A 23,093-nucleotide genomic window follows, 5' to 3' on the forward strand; every position below is an offset into this window, starting at 1 on the left:
CATTAATGTGAAAATATAAAAGGTCAAATGTTTGTGTAACTTATAGTTCAAGGTTCACACAAATATAAATATAGTTTGGATCAAACTTTATTGAATACATATCGCCATTAAGTCTCTAGCATATGTTTCTTGTTTGTATCTGAATATGTTCAAAGAAAACTGATCATATGTACATATGATATTTCGACTTTAGTGCCAAATTATTAAGGATTACAATAGTCGTGTAAACGCTTTAATGCGTATTCTTGGACGCTAACTGCAATGGTCTCGCAATTGCAGTAGATTGTAATATTGCGCATTTGGAGAAAATGATACAGCCAGATCATATGTTCGCAGTTGCATTCTATGATTGGCGTTGGGCCACTCAAATCAACCACCTGAAGGTTTGGGATATTGCGGATTGCTTCCTGGCACAAAGTTAACATTGGTATTACTCATTTCTAGTCTTTGCAAGGCATAGAGGTCCCCGAACGCACTGTTGAAACATAAGCTACAGGATTATTGTCGAGTGTTAAATTTATCAGTTTAACCAATTTTTTCAAGTCGTTTGACTCTATGGTGCGTATTTTGTTGTTTGATAGGTCCAATTTCAAGAGACTAGTCAGCTGAGAGAGGGATCCGGGAATCCGATCAAGTCCATACTCTTGAAGTGTAAGATTACAGAGATATGGGCTGGCTATCTTCTGTACGGTAGCGTCACTCACAAACTTAAGTGTATTCTTTGCCAAACTCAGGGTTTTAACCACCTGTAGTGTTAAAAAAATGTCTGGAAAGTCAGCAAGACTGTTATTTTGTAACGTCATTGTTTTTACTGTATTCACCATCCCAGCTAGAATTCCAGCATCGCCCACTAGTATGTTGTTATCAGAATGGAATGCCGTGACATTGTGGACATACTGGAGTACAATCGGCACAGAAATAAGCTTTGTGTTCCTTATGGACAACTCCTGAAGGGTCCACTCGAATCCCTGAAACGCTGATATCGGTAACTCATACATATTGCCTCCGCGAGTTCCAACTGACGTAGCTGCTGAAAATTACGGATGGCCGTGGGCCAAGCGTCAAGCTGCTCATGTCCAAAATAAAAGGTCTTCGTATAGTCGCCCATTGGTCTCATTACTGCATCGTTGAAACCCGAAGAAGAAATACTGTTACTTCGCAAGTCGAGGTACTCCAGCTTGTTGAGTGTTCCCAGTTCTTGTGGAAGGGCAGTAAGCTGATTGTTTTCAAGGTCCAGCAATTTGAGATCATTTCTTAGATTGTTAAAAGCCCCATCTTCAATAAAGTTGATGCTGTTTCCTCCAAGAAGAACCTCAGAGACGTTAACGTTCATGAAGTTGTTTACGTTGATCGCGTTTATATTGTTGTCTCTGAGGTTTATCACCCGGTAAGACCACGGAACATAGTGTGAGGTAGGGACTCTGTCTAAGTTTCTTCCTGAGCAGTCAATCTCAAACTGATTTACGTAGTGGCAGTTTATTTTCGAAAAGGGGCAGTTTTGGGTCTCATCCCATATAACGGCATCGGAGACCATATACATCGGGCTTAGTACGAGCAGCAGGTATCCAACTCCGACCTGAACCTAACAATGAGGAAAGTACACCAAGTATGTAAATAAGAAAACACACGTTAAGTACGAAAATAAAGTGACTTAATTACTCACTTGCTTACTTACTTGAAAACAAATAACTATAGTTTCGAAAGCCTACAGACAGGACAATATGAGGCATGTCCACTCAAGGTCAGATACATAGGTCACTGTTTACACTTACGTTTGATTCAGTTCATAGTTCATAGAACTATTGTGTTTAAAAGTACTGCCTTCAGTGCAATCGGAGCCGTATCTATTTCCAAGTGACGTACACCGGGAAATATATAATTAAATTTTAAAAGTAGATTATAGTATACTGACTTGTGATAGACTACGAAATGAACTGGAATCCTGTAATGTTTTAGAATGTTAACAACTATTGAAACCTATCTCAATATTAATATAAAAAACTAAGTAACCCACAAAAGACTTAAACAAGGAAACTGTTCAGAAGAATTGAGAATACTGTGTATTGTGATGCATTATCACACATCCAGTTTACTGAAACGTAGGCATGCATGTATTTTCTAACCTTAACATGACGTAGGTCGCAAAGAGAGAAAAAAAGTGTACCAAATACCATTTCTTAGAACCATTGTGAATAGATAATTTATAATATATTACAGGTGAATAAGATGGTAAATAATGGAATAGCTATTCACTGTATGATTCTCTTCTGATACAATCAGTTAAGTCAAGGTTAATATATCGATTCTAAAATAAAATGAGTTCAACTCAATTTAACACAGTAAGTCATTCTGGAATTTTCTACTGTTCATTAACTTTAACGCTCAGTTTTGTGGATTCAATGGCAGTAAAGTTCACCGAAGAGATAGTTATTATTTACCAATGCTATTCTACAAAATGTAAGAAGCCATTGATGATTGTAGATTTTCTTGACATCTTAGTAACCGTGGCCATTCTCTGTAAATGCACCTTATCAAACATGTCTAAACTAGAAGCCACAGTCTGTAAGTCGAAATACATGAGAAACGTTCCACCCCTTATTCTTTTATTGGTCATTCCTAAAACGTAAGCATGTGTATACGCCATTGTAGTCAAGTCAAAGTTTATGAGATACCTTCCACCCTTTATTTTGAGATTGGGCAGTGCTAACATGTAAGCATGTGTATAGCACACGTGTCTGGAGATTATTAGAGAGCTATACCCAAATAACAAAGTATTAAAAGAAAGCCAGCAAGCCAGAAATAAATACAGACCATATCTGGTTGTACTTCAGACACACTAAAATAAAAGCAACGTGGACAACAAAAATCTACTGACGGATTATATATTTAACACAATATGGGATACGCTACTTCAATTTAATCAAACATTTTGTACGTTCATCCATTGGTGTATGATAGCACATCTGGGTTAACGGTTGAGAAGAAATAAATAGATAAATAAATAAGTAAATAAATACATAAATACAGTTTCACATATACAGACAAATAAATATATAAATATAAAAGGCGAATAAAAAATGGATGAATACATAATAAATAAAAACGGAATAAATAAATGAACATAAATAAACAGATACATTCGAAAATAGAACATAAATTAGTAAATCAATAACTATATACACGAATAAATAAATACACTAGTCAGTAAACAAGTTTCACAATTTCAGAGACTGGATATATGGCAAAATTACCATTTTAAGAAACATCCTTTATTTGGTAATTTATCCTTAAGGTTCAAATAAGTCAGTGCATGGAGTGAAATTTGACAGCTAAAGAGTTGATTTGACTGTAAAGTTGGATTAAAGATCGGATAAATAAAGTTACAGGTTAGAATAATAATGTAATAATGTCCAAAAAGTCAAGAATACAATTAGTGCATTAGAAGACGTGACTGAACTATTGCAAGTAACGTAAGGTCAATCCAAATTTAAGATTTTTCACTTCTTTCGCATTTAATAAATTGGTCACAAATTAGAAGGAAGCAACATGAAATTTCGCTGAATGATGCATCGCCTGTTTCGCCTGAATAATTCATTATCCAAAGGGTTGAAAAAACCAGTTTAGCAATAAATGTACGTCATTACAACTACAATGTACGTAATTACTACCACAATGTACATCCTTACAACCACAATGTACCTTTTATAGGTGTGAAATTCAGTAATTGATGGACCGCTCCGGTGGCCTAGTGGTTAGACCGTCCGCCTTGGATGCGGTAGGTCGTCGGTTCGATCCCCGGCCGAGTCATACCAAAGACTCACAAAACTGGTGCTAACAGCTGCCTCGCTTGGCGCTTATCATTAAGAGGTTAGTGCTAGGACTGGTCGACCTGGTGTCAGGATAATGTGACTGGGTGGGACATCATGCTACGTGTCTGCGACATAATGCCCCAGTGCTAGACATCACTATAAACTGTCACACTGCAGACATCGTAGCGATATGACTGAAACATTGTTAAAACTACGTTAAAAATCCAGATCACACACACACACGCACAGTCATTTATATGAAGGCACATCCGACATTGCAAGATCATACGTACAAAAGTGTACATCGCAAAACCATACATGACAGTGTACATTGCAAGACCATACATTCAAAATGTACATTGCAAGACCATACATGCAAACGTGTCAAGAAAACCGAGTTACAAGTGTAAAGAGTATCTGTTGTTTTTCTTAAAGTAACGAGGATTGACTCGTAACTCATGAGAGAGAGAGAGAGAGAGAGAGAAAGAGGTGAGAGTAACACTGTAACATAAACTTTCTTTCAGTAACTCATTGAATGACCACCATAATACAATTACACAACAATCGACTTAATATAACTTTTTCTCTAACAAAATATAGAACAAAAATATATTACTGTGCATTAAAACATAAAAAAATATAATGCCACCACTAATAGGTTTTGTTCCTGTGAGTACGTCTGTGACTAGTTTTGTGCTCTGAACTGTCTGTGGAAAATTGGTCAGGTAACGCCGCTAGGTGTTGCTTAATCAATATAGTAAATTCTGCATTTCTACGATTAACGATTCTCTCGACTCTACTATACTCCTTTGTTCAAAGTCTATAGCTCAAGTATAGATGAGACTGTGCCAGGAGGAGCGATTCTGTGGGAGATCTTCACAAGACTCATGGGTCAAGGCTGAAATGTTTCAAGTATTACTTGAGAAATCTCTGAAGCACCTTCCTGACACCCTGAGATCGCTTTGCCTCCTTTAGCTCACCATAGAAGATCTTCTTTGGATGTATAACTTCTGACACCTGGTGTCGTGGCCTGCCCAATTTATATGTGATTATACCATCAGCGTTCGGACGTTTGGAATGCTTGCCTGGGTGTAACGCTCAGTGCATAGTTATGTTATCATTTTACACGGCGTCAAGCTCACATTTTAGACGGAGAAACCCGTACGTACTTCTACTATTGATCTTCCTGAACCCTTTCACACTGAACACAATTTTAATTTCACTAGCTTTTGACATTATGAAGGACATTAAGCACATTCAAGTAAAATGAATGAACGTTTATAAAATATTGCTCCTCGAGGCGTGGCTGCTAGCACCAAGAGCGAACATTTCCAAAATTATATTGCGAACCGACCCTATAAAGTATTTATTTGCGCAAACACTATAAAAGCTATGTCTAACTGATGTCCACGGGGAATGCAAGACGTAAGATTAGCATATTGGAAGCAAATAAGTCTTAGTTTCCTTTCAAAGATACATTTTGCTTTAAAACTGGTGCTTTCTATATTTCCTTTCGTCCCCCACTCTCTCTAGTACACATGCACAGGAATCGAAAAGTGAACATGATGCTATCAATAAAAAATATAGAATAGTAGTTTGAAACTTTGAGTTTTGTCTTTTTAGTTCCGTTTTGGCTGACATCCATCCTCGTCCCTACGCCAATGAAATAATCATGCCCCACGCGATCGATACGTGTTGGTTACTTTTAATTTTGTTCGCTAGGGTGCAAACACACACGTCACGTGAGTGAGCCAGTTATTGGGTTAGAGTCTCGAACTGATATCAGTGACCCAAAAGGTCTCCCCAAAAGGGCAGGACTCTATCGTTTCATACTGCTTGAGAAATAACTATGTTGTGATTGAAGAACCGAAATCCTGCAGAGTCTACTCAGACTGGCAGACATACTATAGCGATCATGAATATTGTAGAACTGCAAATATGACATGAGGGATTAAAGGGAAGGACCCTATTTGACTCGTGGAATAGAAGTGAAATCACGTAATCAGCTTTGCTAGATTTTTGGATCTCTCAGTGAATAATACAATACACGGGAAAACAAATCAAAATCACAAGCGCCCGTGACTGCACTAGCACAAACAGATACCACCACAACAACAAAACTATTAATGAAATGATCACCAGGATTGAAGCGATTGCAGTTTCTGATCCTGAAAAAAATGAAAAATATAAAATAAGCCATCGACAAAAATGTCCAGTTAGAAAGACGTTTTACTCTCCTCTTAGTATAAGCATGCCTACAATGTTGCATCTAAAACAGCTCGAACAACAACACGAAATCTACATACCAAGTCGTATGAGAAAAGCAGTCATGTTTGAATTAATAAATCCCATATTTGTAATGAATCAATAACTACCAGCGATTACCAATGCAACAACAGCAACAATAACAACCAACAAAAGCGGCGATGGTAAAACACCTAAGATAATTTATACCTGAGCATGATATCCAAATATCCAAAGGTGCAAGAAAAGACGACATTCTTGTGTTAGCAGACGCGTTTGAAAAAAAAACAAATATCTTTAAACTTAGAATGAACAAAACATCATCTAACATGTGCTATCGCTACTGAAGCGGCTGCGTGTGTTCATGCAAAAATACAATAATCACCAAGTCCCATAATTCAAATTTCAGAAGCGTAGTAGCGAGTTGGGAAATCGCGTGGCCATTATCGTGCCTACCAACACACCAGGCAAAGATACTCAACAACTATTGACAAATATGATTACTGGAGTCATAAAGATGCTACAGACTAAAAGGTTGGATATAAAATTACTGCTACACAGTCTATTTATCGTGGCGCCTGCGTATTCATGTAAAACAAAGCAGTGTCATGAATGATAAAACTGGAAGAGGGATAGGAAAGATTTTCGAAATGCTGACATACACCAATAAAACATCGGGATGGACATTCAAAAGATGTTGGCAAGCTGAAATCCATCTTTCACCATATCAACCGTTTCTATTTGCATACCAACACCAGACTGGATACCACCAGGTTCGGTAATAAAAGCAAATTTGTTTATAATTGTTGTTTTGGCAGTGCAATTACGTCAGCGCCATATCCGATCAATGGCAATGAAGACATGCCTCTAAAATATCAAAATCACCTGGGTTAACTCAACTTTGGTGATATAGAATTTCCTGGGTTAACTCAACTTTGGTGATATAGAATTTCCTGGGTTAACTCAACTTTGGTGATATAGAATTTCCTGGGTTAACTCAACTTTGGTGATATAGAATTTCCTGGGTTAACTCAATTTTGGTGATATAGAATTTCCTGGGTTAACTCAACTTTGGTGATATAGAATTTCCTGGGTTAACTCAATTTTGGTGATATAGAATTTCCTGTGCAAATTGCCAAACCACACTGAATAAATTTGAAGACTTAACTCTGGTATCGCTGTAAATGTGTTCAGTTAAGACAAAGGCTTTGATCCGCTAGCACTGTCACCCGATGGATAGAACGGCCGAGTCCAAACTGATTTATTTTTGCTGAGCGAAATGAAAAAATATCAGAATCTATATCGCACCGCACTTAATATGGATAAAGAATCTTCCTGGACTGCTTAACCTGCAGAGTAAGACTCATCGCAAGAAAAAATCCATGCAGACGATTCATGCATATATTTATGACTCAAGAACTGCTCACTTGTCATGATTGTTACTGAGGTGGTAACAGTAAAATACCACAGAGTACAATTATGGCTGAGTCTGGTAAAACAAACTGCCAAAACCTGTTACATTTACTGCAGTACAACGAAAGATGAAAGCCTTGTGTATTATTTATGCAAGTTTTGAATAAGCTGTGTTATCAAAGACACAAATGCGTCTGACATTGATCAAAATAGTGCAAATCAATGCAAACGAAAAACGTTCGTGCGAATTTATTTCTGGTTTGACCATGTGATGGAAAACAGAGCTGCCAGTCCTTTGTCTTACTTGCTCTCAGAGAGGTAGTGCTTCAGACACATTTGAGGTATTTCTCAGATCAATTAAAGTCACAGCGAACATTTTTTCGATGGCATCTCGATTCAACAGCAAAAAGCAGTTAAGACAGATGAAAACATTCGTGAATTCTCTGCAGTCACTCACAGATGGACTGATGATAACACTTTTACTTTCAGCGATATCATAGTTTATGATCACTGCCACATTACTGGTGCGTTCGGAGTCGCGGAACACGACGCTTGTAATCTGCAGCTAAGAACTTACGCCAACAAATATAAAATCCCTGCGGTATTTCATAACACAATCGGGTACGACGTCCACTTAATGATGTAAGCAGTAGAAATGGCATCAGACTAGCTGATAAGCGTGATCCCCAATAACGTGGAAAAATGTATGACGTTTCGGAATGGCCAACTACCGTCTATCGATTGTTTACGGTTTATGAATTCGTAAGTGCCCAAAATTAGCGAAAAATCTAGGGTCAGAGAACTTCAAAATCACTCGTCAACACTGTCTACCAATATGGATTTGATAACAAGGAAAGGCATGTATCCACAACAAGTACACGAGTAACTGAAATTTTTGCTTCTTCTGAAACTGAATTGCCACCAATCTAAGCGTTTTATTCATTGTTGTCATGTGAAAGTATTTCACATGAAGATTATGAACAAGCAAAGAAAGTTGGGTCATGGTGACTAAGACTATCTGTATCTGTGCACTGATATTTTGTTGCTTGCTGACATGATTGAAAAATTTCGTGATACTACCATGCACATGTATAAGCTCGTTCCACATGTTACTTTTCATCGCCGGGCATGGACTGGGCTGGGATGCTTTGCTGCTAAAAACAAAACTTGGAGCTGCAATTCTCGCTGACATTGATGATAATCTGATTATCGAATGATCATTTCGAGGCGGAATATTCATGTCAAGTCACACATACGCTCTTAGCAGCAACTCAAGTGTGGACTGATGTGACCTCGCTAACCCCAACAGTTACATCATTTATCTAGGATAGCCTTTATGACTGAGCCATGATACAGCCACTTCCAGTTGATGGGTTTCGGTGGATCGATCCTGCGCACATTGATCTACTAAAGCACGTGCACAATCACAACATCGACAGTGATTACGGATACTTTTTGGAAGTGGATCTGGAATATCCTGAGCATTTACACGAGAAACACAACGATTATCCACTGGCGCCATGGATGTCTCCGTATGTGTCAATCGTCGATGAGTCCGATCACAAATATATCGAATGCACCAAAACTGGCAGCAAGTCTCAGGACCCAACATAATTATGTGTTACACGTGCGAAATCTACAGTTGTACTCTAGGTATGCGTGTAACGAAAATCCGTTGAGTGCTCGAATTGTGTCAGCAACCTTGGATGGTCCCGTACATTCAGAAGAATACAGACCTTCGCACAAAGACCACTAATGACTATGTAAAGGATTATATCAAACATGACAATGCCGTATCTGGAAAACCCGTGGAGACTTTACGCAAACGAATCCGAGACGGTCTTGTCAGTGAGAGTGAACAATACAAACTTCTAAGGCTCATCAATGATCCTACATTTGAAAACAGAAAAATCATTGATGTTGGACTTATTGCCGTTCTCAGCAAAGAAAATCGAAACTCAAACTGACAAAACCAATCTATGTGGGATCCGTGTTGAACTTGTGGAAGCTGTTCATGTACGAATGTTAATATGACAAGATCAATCCGTTTTATCAGAATCGGGTCCAGATGCTATATACCGACACTGACTCGCAGGTGATGCATATCACCACCGATGATGTGTAAGCTGACATGACACAACCAAATCTGATCCACGAATTTGATACCATAAAGTATCCGAAAGAACATCGCTGTTTAAAATACCAATAACATAGGTGGTTGAGAATTTCAAAGACTAATGCTCGGGCAAACGAATCGAAGAGTATGTGGGAATGCGGCCTAAAATCAAATTTATTCTGATCAGCTTCAAAAACATAAAAAGGCCAAAGGTATTCCGAAGGCGATTTGCAAAAGATCTTAAACACGAACTGCATCTTGAATACTTTCGAGATCCAGGTGAATTTGCAAATACGGCAAACATGATCCGACACACGAAACATCGCATGAGCGTATACGGATGCCCAAAGTGAGTTGTCCCCTTTCAATACCAAGCGATGGATACTCCCAGATGGAATCGCCAGTTACACGTTTGGGCATTGATCTCCTGTGAAAGACACTGGTTAATGATGTACCAAAACAAATCCTAGTCTACGTTCAGTATTTCCTGGAACGACTTACGATTCCTCGCGTACAAATGCACGGATGGGAGGTTTTGGCCCACCAGGTGATGATGTCCCCAGTCGGTAACTGGTTGGCTGTCTTGGAGTGTCAATCATTTCCGATATCACGAATACCTCGACAAGCATGTTGGGTCAGTGGTACGTCGTTGTTTCCCGCCTTCTAACGTTCAAACTGCATAAATATACCAAACAAGCCTGTGAACCTCTTTGGTGTTTGGGCACAGAACCAACCCCGTCAAATTTTTCTTGGCACTGGTAAAGGAACCACCATGATCGGGCTATCCCATAAGTGACATTGACTGAACTGGCTAACTGTTTCACGGCAGTTTCACCGCTCCAACATCAACGCGGAATGCAGTATATTCGGGATAATGTCCGGATTTTTGTGTATATTTTTTATTTTGGTATACTTTTTATTTGAATGAGAGCCACACAATGCAATCTTGACTTTCATGCCACCTTTGACAACACATCATTCTCTCAATGGTTGATTAATCGCATTCAAGTCATGAATCAGATCCATGTCGGCGCGTTGACCTCCACGAATATCATTGGATGATGTCCAAAAAGCTTGAGCAGTGGTAAAACAAAATCATCGATTTCTTTTCCACCACTGACCATTTGGATATAAACAATAAAAAATCAATCTTGTTGTGTACGAAGAGGGGCTGCTTGAAAATTAAATCAATCCCGTACAAATATTTTCACGAGACCAGCACTAAAGCACTGACGTCATCTATATCCATTGGACTTAGTGTATCGACGACTACGTGGGACAAATTTCGTAACATGTTTCCAGGGATCACCATTGATTTGACTGAGACTTGCAGTCGAATGATGTCAATGTCGTCTTGGTATGGATGTGCAACAATAAAAGAACACAATCATATTACAATGTCCAAAAGTGATACCATAAAATAGTTCAAAAGACGCCTCCGAAAAGCTGTTCAACAATACATAAAATAGCTTAAAAGTGTGGTAGAAGGATGCAAGAAAGTCAACGTTATGTAACAGTCGGGACAGACTGCAAGAGATCTCATATCGGGGTTTGAAAAAACATTTGTGCGGTTGATTAAACACACAGAATAAATTGTGAGGCCACCTAAACAACTGTACAGCAAGTGGCAGCACTCTCAGGGTATATATGTACCAATGATATCAAGAAAGCTACAAGAGCAACTGCGGCGAAGATCGCACGGTTGCCACAGATGACCCAGGGAGCCAAAGAAGACGCTGTAGCACTTGATGAGGACGTTTTGAGAGACACTGACCAAAATACCAAACGTGCCACAAGAATACAAGTCAGAGTAGCCAAAACGCCTCACTTTTTAACTAAATCTCGACAGGCCATCTTTACAAATCCTGTACGTGTCTCTCTTGAAAAACTTTCTGACAGTTGAGACCATATCATAAACTAGCCATTAAAAAATATCCTAAATACATGGATTTTACATGGCCTTAAAGGTATTTAGGTCCTTTAATGGAACGAAACAAGGTTCAGGTACTGAGTGGGCTCATTGTAATCTAATGCTGAATTTATATAGGAATAAAGAGATTGACGAAGGTAAAGCGTCGTTAAGAGCTTTTCTGAGAAGAGGGCCCTCACCAGTGATACAACCAGCTTGATTTACCAAGCCAATACGCGGCAGAACAAAACAGTAGGCAAAACACAAGAAGAATAACAGCGAAGTATATTTCAGGGATTTTTGAATTGGTTAGCACAAAAACCTCAACACAAATTCAGCACAAAGGAAGACAACTTAGAGTAGCGTAAACAGCAAATATAAAGTTTCTTCCAGGAAAAACAACAACGTGCTGTGCCTGTGCCTCCATCAGCAAAACCAAAAACAGAAGAGGGTCTAAAACACCTGCAAAAATATAAGCTTAGAAAACAAGAGTCGCACTAGAACATCCGATGAAAAGAGATGATGTATCTCGCATACTTATAATACGTGCAAAAGTTGCAAACAGAATATGAAGAATATCACGTAAAACAAGAAAGCGGTCTTGCTGATGGACTGTGTGATCATAACGACCTTGCTGATCGATTGTAAATACTTGTGGCATTAGTTCGTGTGGGCGAAAACGCACATGAAGTCATTAATGAAGCTACATCGATTTGTCACCGGTTGCTCACCAATCGACTCATGGACAAACATTTTGCGCACTGATGCATGAACGTGTTGAAGATATTCGTAATATATACGACAACACCGATGATGAGTTCTGAAACGTTTGAGACCGTGCGTGTGCTGCGCGAAATATATGCTGCGATGCAACGGGTGTTTTGTAAATACGCCCAGAGCGTTACCTCTATGATAACGGGTGTTTTGTAAATACGCCCAGAGCGTTACCTCTATGATAACCATCTCATCAACAAAATCTGAATTCGGTGCGACTTTTCTGCACCTGTGACCGCCGGGGAATCGCTGGCCACAACGATTCTTGGAGGACTTATCCTATACAGCGATGATTACACGAGAACAGCTGGCCCAACAATCATATTTATCAAAGATGTAGCTGATCACGCAGATAATCGGACGACCTCAAAATAATGTCGGCAACGCTACCACAGATGTTAAAAATTTGCCGTTTTCTAATCCTGATTTCACAATCTTGGATTTGCACAGGGCCGATCAGATCTCATTGGTGCTTTTATTTTTTTGTGCGCAGTTCCCCTATTACAAGTATTTTGTTTTTGCAGAACTGTTCGCAAGGTAACATTTGGAGCCAAACACACTCACTTTGTTTCGTAAGAACAACTAACGATGCAAGTTGGCGTGATAATGGTGCTGCCGCTAGTAAAGATGTTATAGATGCACCGACTCTGCGGATACCTGCGTTATCCCCATTACTTTCTACAGGACTATGTTTGTTATCTTGTATGCAGTCGGGAACTACGTCAACAATGTAATTTCTCGCACATACCCCAGACGCACACCCACCAACTGCTTCTGTGGGACATTTTCTATCTCAAATAAGTATTTGGCATAGTCTTTTTGCAAAATGACGTGTTCTTGGCGTTTGAACTTTATGGCGAGATAATTAGGAAAATAATAAAATGATATTTGACAACTTAGAAGTGACCAAAGTCATCAGGAATACTCTAAAGAAATTTGGCGTCACTATGCAGAAGCCAATCATAATGTATCACAATGGTAGAATGGATGGTTGGAATGATATTTATGAACAGAGACAAGGAGCACAAACATTAATTTGATTTAATTCAATGATTATGATAAAGATTACTAGACAATAGTAAAAAGCACGATTCCTGTGTTATGTATATTTCATTTGTTAGTTTTTTTATATAAAAATATTAGTTTGTTATTTGCAATTGTAATGAAACATTGAATTCTGGACTTTACCTCGTCCAAAATTGATTTCATTTCCTCTTGACCTGATTGACTTTTATTTCATTTTGTGTAAACTAATACATAGCTAAATTACTCTTCAGTGTATGTGCCTAATTTCAGGATCAATATTGGTAAAAGCAAATATGTTTATTAGGTTCTACGTTTATGAATTTCCTGAGGGTAATCCAGGATATCGTTTTGATTTTGTAAAGATCGAAATCATTCTAGAAGATTATTTTCCATTAGGTAATTTTTTTTTCGGAAATGCTAATTGTGATCCGAGGTCAAGTAGAAATCTATAGAATCTTGTAATTCTGAGGACTTGGTCATTCGTGCGTTAACATCTAGCACTTTCAATTTGTATTATGTTGTGTCCAGATGAGATGGATTTGTTCTTCAAATTATTGAATTCAAGTGAATATTTTCTCTTGAAATACAAACGTACTCTGATAAATTTCTAGGATAGAGACATTCACTAGAATTTATACTGAATTCAAACCTGGAATTATATTACTGTTATTCAACAAAAGACTTGACACATCAACACTCTCTAAGCTATAACAGGCTCGTCATCTTCTTCTTTTGGATTTCTTCGGGACTTGAACTGAGTTTTATACAGAACTTTATATTATTAGGACGTGTGTTTGTAATTCTTGGATTATTTGGGGATTAATTCGTATTACCGTAAGTTCTTTTTATTCAATTTCACTTTGTATTCTAAGGAAATAAATTATTTATTAAACTTTATAAAGCTTGTTGTCTTTCACTTTTTTCTGATTTTTATTTTAGAAGCATAGACTCGTAACACCAGTAAAACCGTTCTTAAATGTTATTGATTATTCTTTCAGTTCTTAAGACCACTGTGTTCATCAGTACTTCTTGCGCTGGTTTATTATTCACTGATGGAATACATCTCATGGCTTTTTGATTATATAGATATACCCTCCAATGGCTTCTTCATTTTTTAGGTGCTCAATCCAACGGTTTCTTTACTGTACAGTGAATTAATGGGTACTTCATGCAGTTGGCGCTCACATGTCCCGATGTTCTTCGGATGTCCGGGTTCGTCCGCCCTTGTGGCGGGATTCCCTTGCTGACACAAATTCCCTTTAGTACTTTCTCAACCGGAGTGATGTTGGAGGTTGCTGGTGGTCGTTTGACGATGATCGATGCCCTAGTAGGAAATTCATAATTAAACCGGTTACGTATCTTTTGTTAATAATTACCTATGACAAAGTGAGGATAGCCCTTAGTAAAATTCTGTTTACAAAAATAAAATGGGGGCCAAATACAAAAACACCTCACTGACATTAAAAGTATTCACGTCAGAGGTGATACAAATGCAAAAGACCGGTGGAAACAATTGTTCGCTTGCAACCATTCTAGCATTGTTGGCAGCACCAGCTCTAGCGGTTGCATAAGGTTCAGCGTTAGGAGCTTTCGGAATTGCATCAGGAATGGCTTTTAAAGAAGCAGCCATTGGACTCGTCAAAAAGGAAGAGGCTTCGATTACCAGGCATAATTCGTCGAATACCCTCTTGCAAAGGTCGTCGATTACCCGGTCGCAGGTGGCAAAATCGATCAAAATATGTTCGTGGTGTTGTTATGCAAGATGAACTTTTATCGATTGTGCCATGTACACGTGAAACCGGTATTGTCAACCTAGATCTGACAACAGACCCTGACTCTCACTGGTTCGCATACACGGTAACACCTCAACATACTTTGCATTTTGACACGCATGGACTTGCACCACCAGATGAAGCTGCTAAATATACATCCCGGGGCACTAGCGCCCTACACGGTAAACAACCGTTGTTTCATTCGACTATATCAGGTAAAATACGGTAGGATGGTCCCATATGCAGTCATCTTGTCATTGCAATGTTTGGTGCACAGGACCTTTTACCAACACTGCAAGCACTTCCTAATTTCAAAGTAAAGTATGTTTGATATTATACAACATAGACGTTACTCAGCTCGACGACAAGGTGCTGACGTGGATATAAGACGATTTGCCAACAAAGCGAATTAGTCTAAGGTTACTAGACGTGTTGTTGTTGGTTTCGATCCTGGTGAACTTGTGAGTTTGAAAGATCAAACTGTCGAACTGAAAACGTCAGGTGTAGATATTCATGACAATATTGTAATGCTCAAAGGCGACTTGCATTAAAGAATCTGGTTTGAGTTTACTGTGCCAGTTAAACAAGGTAATTGGCTTAAAGTGCGAGTGCGTATTGCGCCTGCGTGTCATGATGTGACCAGACAAGGTCTGACTGTTGTGCAATTAAAATACGTGATTGTATTATGAATAGAAGAACTATGACGGTCCCTCAGTCTTACGAGCGTGATAAAATCGCCAAGTGAACCAAAATGATCGTGAAATACGAACACGCATGTTTGGTCGTGGATGCCATTTGCTGTCTTCCTATGGTAGCCACTGTGGGTCTTGGTGTGATTGGAGTCACAACAACATCAACCACTGTAGGTTGTTAATAATTAGAATTGTTAGAGTTATACCGATAGTAACCGGTGTCTGTGGTGGTGTTAGCCAATTAATTCCAACGTGACCGCAGTCGCGAGTATGCATTTATTCCAAATTACCACAAATAGTATTCTCAGTAGGATCAGTAAATTGTACTCAGTAGTAATAGAAGATAAATTAATCAGTACGGCTAAGTTTGCGATTCTGCTGACGGAAACGGAAAATCACAGACAGTTCCGAGCACAAGTAAGAAACTGCGTGGATTTACTAAAGGTCAAAGTCGAAGAAAAAAAAACAGTCTTCAAAAAAGTGGTTATTGATAGGAAACACATTAGCTCGCACTTAGTGTGTATTAACGCTACCATATGCCTTGTGTTTGAGTATATTGTGCGGCAATTCGTCACTGAGATCTGTACGAGACTCTACCCAAACGACTGGCTCACTCACGTGACGTGTTTGCTTGCACCTCCTCGGAGGCAAAAAATGGCCGGTTTATACTACAAGTCTTATCGTGTACACTGCTAATTAATAATAATAATAATAATAATAATAATGAGGATTTTGTATAGCACCTAATCTTTAGAAGCTGTAAGCGCTATATAACATTGGACAACACATTAGGACATGATTACAAAAAAAAAAAACAAAAAAAAAAACATGAAATTATAAAACAGAAAACATACTGAAAATATTTTAGGTAAGGAAATATTATTAGGTCTTTAATTCTGTTTTTGCAATCGACATAGGTGAGTTTTATTTAAGAGCGCTTTTGAATGAGATCACTGAGTATTTGTGTCTCAGCTCAGAGGGCAAATCGTTCCACGTTGCCGGGCCCTGGTATGCAAAAGAACGTTGTCCATATGACTACATTTTCATAGTGGGAATAATGAGAATACGAGTGTCAGAAGAGGAAAGTAAGTATCTTGCTGGTGTGTCCACATGTGTGAGGTCGGACAGGTATGTTGGACTGGAACCCGTCAGTGAAAAGTAACACAGAACAAATATTGTGATGGATTCTGGATTGAATGGATAATTTAATTCGTGAAAGATGGGGATACTATGTTTTTTGTATAGCATAATTTTATTTTGCACCAAAGTACGAAAAACAGACTAGTATTGCCGAGCACACCATTCTACTTACTTATTTTCTGACTAGTACAATATTATATGATTAAGGCAAACGGTTCTGTCCGAAACTGAGAAAGACAGCCCAATATGTTCGAGCACACTATTCTATTTACTTTGTGTTTGACTGGTACAACATTGTAAATTAATGGCAAACGATCCTGTATGAAGCTGAGAAAGAAAGTCAAACAAGTATATATACTTTTAGTTCAGGAATTAAAAACAGTCCCTAAATCTTCGTACTGTAAACAAAAACAAACAACAACAGCAAAACGATCATAATAATAAGGACATTCTATTATCCTCCGACAAAGACGCTGTTGCTGAAGTTAAATGAACATTACGTAAGGCTGAAGTTCGTTTGTTTAGTAACTATAAATGACTGTTTCGAGCATGGAATGGAAACTGTTTTGTCACTCCTTGCAAAAAGACGAGTGATGATACAATATCATTTTTCAACATCACAAGTCAAATATTTTCGTTATCTACTAAAAAGGGTAGATTTGCTTTTAAACGTATTGAAGGCGAAACCCATCGATTTCATTGATTTATTTATCTCCATTTTTGCAAAGGCGATAAAATGCAACGCAATTTACATACGACAATGCTCGGTCAGTTTGATATACTTTTATTGGTGTCCCGATTCTCTCCCTGTTTTGCATGTTTACTAAATATTAGTCTTTGTGAATTAATAATCCAACGTTTTCTTACTAACATACTTGATTATGCAATTCCAACACCTCATATTATGACAATTTAACTATGATTAGATAATAAACAAACGTATTTTTCATTTTTATAAAGGCCACATTTTATTGAATAGTGGCATCTTTTATAGACGACAATAAAGCATACAGACGTCGCTCTGTTGAATCAACAATACTATGTGAATTTATAACAAAATCCACACTTTTGTTGAAACGTTTTGATGAAAACTTTGAAAATAAAGCTGGGGTGTCAGTAAAGTCATACCATATGATCTGCTAATTTAACTCGAAATTACTGATTCCAAGTAAGTCAGAAAAAACAGATTTTAATACAGTTAGTTTCATTTTTATCATGCATCACTTATTGGATAGAACATTATGGCGTGTCTTGATACCTCTCAGCTAAAAAACCTAAATAAAAGAAAGCAATATAACATAACAACATTTTCTGCATTGAAATAACAACTTCCATATACAAATGCAATTTTTCCCCAAATTGTTCCGACATTATCATAAATTGAAAAGTCACTTATAAAAACTCTAAGGCTATATAATTTTAGTGTTTAAAATAACCTCTGTAAAAAAATCAAAGTCACCAGTACATCTTTCATGAAATCAGGTTCAGGAGATGTAATTAATTTTGCGTGATATAGCTAATAACCACTTTGCACATTAGTAAAGCCGGCTGTAAGAATCATGAACATATCTATAGCTAAATAATAAGAGAGATAGTGGTAGAGAGAGATACACACTTGTAGACGGTAGTACAACACAAGATGAAATTGTCTATATGATTTGGTGTGTAGTATAACTTATGCACTTCAAGGTTATCTGCAACCCGACTACAGGTGTATATATATATATATATATATATATATATATATATATATATATATATATATATATATATATATATATATATATATATATACATGATATAAGTCTGACTATTATTATTATTGTTATTATTATTATTATTAGCATTATTATTATTATTATTATTATTATTATTATTATTATTATTATTCACTTTAATAATCATTTTGACAATAATAATAATAATAATAATAATAATAATAATCATCATCATCATCATCATTGGGTCAGTACTATTCCTTCATCAAGAAATATTCCGTAACTCTGAAAAGTGTACGCGGGATGTTTTCACGATATTTATACCTGTGCGATATGTACCTAATATTATATGCTGATTTTTTTCTCCGTTAACTTTACATTGTCAAAATCGTTCAGTATTCTACGATATTGCACGACTTGATATTGCACTCGCGTGCAGGACACGTCTGCCCAATGATGTATTAGGAGTTATTTTGTAAACAAATCATGTACACTCGTGTAGCAGACGCTTTTACTTTTGGTTGATTAAATTTGTTTCTGAATGAACTAAAGCAGATGTTTCGTGGACTGCCACATACGAGCAGCTTTGCTACATTCCACGTTAACCTTTTTGATACAATGTTTCGGATTTTGGCAATAGAGGTCAGATTTCATAAAATTGCTGGGTGCATACAAATAACATGCAAGTTGCAAGGCATAAAATGTCTTCTTTAGCTGGTAATAAGAATGGCAAGCAATATACTTACAGTTTTACATCCTAAATTTCCTCAAAATCTACCTTCTTAGTTCTACAAATCCGAATTACATGAGCCATGTCATGAGTTCTCAAGCTTTATTACACATTTCGAAATTGTACTGTAATTTTGACTATATGCACTCAAAATGAAATAAACAGTAAATTCCATACCGTCTTTTTGACAATTGCAATTGAAAGACTTCATATTTTCCCACATTTTTATTTCATAGTCAATGACAGAACAAACACATTTGAAGATGTCAACATGTCTCTCCGTCGCTGCTTCGATCCGATCTATTTCATGTACAATTTGCACAGATGAATCCAGTCCATAATCACGAAATTTCGTAGAATCGAAATAAATGTCAAAATCTATTCATTCCAGATCAAATGGAAGAGTTGTTGCAATGCGCATTCATTCATAATACGACTCCAATTTTAAGCAGACAAAAACGCCATTTTCTTTCGAAAGTTGTCTAGCGCGCGACTAAGCTCAAATTTTTCTGGGCGGAGTTATGTTCGCATTAATGATGTTCTTGTGTAATGATGAATCTGCGCTTGTGTATTTAGTTTGGAATACGGCATGTATTTAGTTACTTTGTTTCTTGTAGTGTATCTTGTGTCTATAATTAAGCCTTAGGTAGAATAAGAAAATGAGCATATAATGAAAAGGTTACTGCATTTGTATGGGATAATATGAACTCGTTTGTTCGGATGGATATACTGTACTCCCAAGGTCGTGCCGTATTCCATCTGAAAAACTCGTTCATATTTTCCCATATAAATGCAGAAACCTATAATATTTGCTATTTTATATTAGCTATCGATAGATTATAATTGTGACATATATTCAATTGCACTTTTCACTTAATTTGATTTACATTTACATTTTATTTATTTGTTTTTATTTTTTCGGCAGGGTAGGGTTTTTAATGGATGTTTGATTGAGTAGCACATTTGGTCACCCTCAAAGCTTTGTTCCTTCAACTTTAGCTCATATGTAAGAAGTCTCGTGTGGTAGTTATTGACAGCTACTTTCTTTGCATCATAGATACATACTTCTAATCTTACCACGCGGACTATAGGAAGGCTGAGCTTGCCTGAACCAGCTTGAAAGACACATCATGACATGTTTTTCGCATATTTTAGCATCTATACTTCTTGCGAAGACTCCTGGAAATGCTTACTTGCAACATGGGTAGATAACATCCGGCATATTCCTGTCTCTTGACCTTTGATACCGCTTTCCTCTATGATGTATTTGTAGCTACAATCCGATCGGGGTCGTTTGTTCACTTTATCAGACGTTCAACGAGGAAGTGAGACGGGGACTCGAGTAGGGGTGGGGGAGGTGAAGTCAGACATGGGTTTTATAAACCATATAGTGCATGTACACTTTCATGAGGCACAGTAAACGCTTAACTGAACGGGGTTTGGTGTGACACAGTTTGGCGTTTACAGGAACTTGACCTTGGTGGTTGGAGGTGGATCGGGAAGACAGCGCAGTCAGTATTCACCAGCGAGTGCGTACACGTACAGGTATCCACACATGAAATAATACACACATCTGCTATACGCCATTATAACAAGACCTAGGAGATTTACTACTGTAGCTGAAACAATATTCAAATTGTGATGCACGTGACTTCTACTTTACGCGAGTGTTACAATACTGAGGTCTGTCATGTCACTACTTATTCATATTGTTTTTCGTTCCTTGATTTTGAAAAAGATTGCAAATTCTTTTCACACATATTTTCATGTATTGGTTGGTAACTGTATAATGTCAACCAGTTTCAAATCATGCTCCAAAATAAATAGACCTGGTTAATATTCATGGCATGTGTGTTAAGTGACTTCAAGAAGGATAATTTGACAAAATCAAAAACATATTCAGTGGAGCTAACAAATCGCAGTGCGGTACTATACGAGAGCTAACATGTTCAGAAATTCTGAAGATGAGAAAAAATAAATCTTTATTTTTTTTAAAATACAGCCCTATTTCAAATGCTATATAAATGAATAACTGCGGCTTGTTAGACGCCTCATAGCGAAAATGCGTGAGGGAGCATCGTACTTAACTGAGATCCCAGTGCTGTCATCTTTGCTAGCTAAGATTAACCTGATCTACACTTGGCGGATCGATCAGATATTTCAGTATTTTGGGTCTGTGGATTTTATTTAACGCGGAGGCAGGCCACCATTGTAACAAGATAACCGGGTTATGGTGAGATTGTAACAAGGAACACTTTTGATGGTAAAAAAACAAATGTTTATTGATGAATGATTCAGTGAAAAAGACTGCTTGATTCGTGCGGACAGAAAATCCGACAAGAAAATGATATAGTTCACTCAAATAATGAAATAATGAAACACTTAAATAGTAAAATCTGACTAGTTTTTACTCAGACAGTGAAATATGATTAGTTTCCACTCAAATAGTGAAATATTATTGATGACTTTTCACTCAGTAAAATTTAATATGAAACATTGGAACATATCTTACGGAATTGAACACAAATCTGAAAGGTCTTCTCAGCCCCAGCGCTCTGGCGAATGGTTGACGAGCCACCACGAACGGCCTGCTCCTCCTGGCCTGTCTAAAGATCCGTTGAATCTCTTGTTCTCTGCAGACCCGTTGGTCCAGAAGCCTTGGTTCTTAACCACGTGATGTCCTAAATCTTCTTCTGGACCAACGTCACCCACCGACAGCAGCACCCTGGGTGAAACATGACCCAAATTAGCACCACGGCTAAACAACAACTACAATATGGTGCATATACGGAGATACAAAGTAACTGTCCCTCGCTCCCTCCCTCCCTCGTTAACTCCTTCAGCACTACACTCAGCATTCACCAATCACCATTCAATCAATCACCAATCAGTCACCAACCAGTCATCAGTGATCAGTCAGTCAGCAATTAGTCAGCTGAAAAAATAGTATCCGAATCCTTGTACTACAAAATAACACATTCATGTATAACAACAACACGTAATGACAGTATAACAGTAAACTTGAGTTAATTATTTCATACAAATTATATTATCGGGACTACTGTGCAATGTGATGATCAGGTTAGACGTGAACCTGTGTCTGACAAGAATCTTATAGTACCTAACGTAACACATTCTCTTCCATGTAACAAGATAAACGGAAAAACAACTTACTCAATTTGAACATTGTTCCTACATCATCGAGAGAAAGGGTGCACACAACCGGAATGGACTCATAAATAACCAATTTTCCACTGCCGGTCAGTGTTTGTACAAATGCATCTTTTTCCCTCGAATATACCTGTAATTGCTTCTCTCTGATACGTAGTCGTATTTTGCTGATATTTTCGCTATTGGTTAGTTGTTATTACATAACAAGAGAGACAGTTATAAAATCCAATAGATCTCGCTAGGGGAAAGCACTGAAATATATAATCGATCCGCCAAGGCGTCAATGGGGACAACATATCGGAACCTTGGTTACCGAACATGAGCGCTCGTAGGAGGGTAGCAACTAAACATAATACATTTTCATTTTGTAGTGTTCATTTTGACAAATATCTTCTCACCAATACTAAGATGCCGGACTTGCAATCGAAAAGGTGCTCGTTCTAATCATACTATTTGATCAGCCTGGGTCGGCTAACGTTGTATGCCTTTGGGCGAGGTCATGCCAGCATTTAATAACCTATATGTGTTGTTGTGCCGTAAAATAACAAGCAACTAAAAGACTTAATAGTGTTCCCGATA

At 37.7% G+C, this 23,093-nt stretch overlaps 1 protein-coding gene across 1 annotated transcript; it reads right to left on the reverse strand.

Annotated features, from left to right (window-relative positions):
* Window positions 1-440: 440 nt before the first annotated feature.
* Window positions 441-1,575, reverse strand: LOC149798545 (uncharacterized). The gene is made up of 2 exons (XM_089957188.1): window positions 1,156-1,575; window positions 441-643 (listed from the first exon to the last, which is right to left on the reverse strand). The coding sequence occupies exons 1-2, from the start codon at window positions 1,538-1,540 to the stop codon at window positions 441-443; spliced, it is 588 nt and encodes a 195-aa protein (XP_089813314.1). The 5' UTR covers window positions 1,541-1,575.
* Between the last annotated feature and the right edge of the window lie 21,518 nt (window positions 1,576-23,093).

Source organism: Sinohyriopsis cumingii, chromosome 5, assembly GCF_028554795.1.
Source record: "Sinohyriopsis cumingii isolate HCF-2022 chromosome 5, ASM2855479v2, whole genome shotgun sequence".
Taxonomy (NCBI): domain Eukaryota; kingdom Metazoa; phylum Mollusca; class Bivalvia; order Unionida; family Unionidae; genus Sinohyriopsis; species Sinohyriopsis cumingii.

Excerpts from the sequence above, each read along its gene's own strand:
- LOC149798545 (XM_089957188.1), bottom strand. The coding sequence starts at position 1,540 with ATGTATATGGTCTCCGATGCCGTTATATGGGATGAGACCCAAAACTGC. Across the intron at positions 644-1,155 it reads GGAGTACCTCGACTTGCGAA|AGTATGGACTTGATCGGATT; the intron begins GTAACAGTATTT and ends TTACACTTCAAG.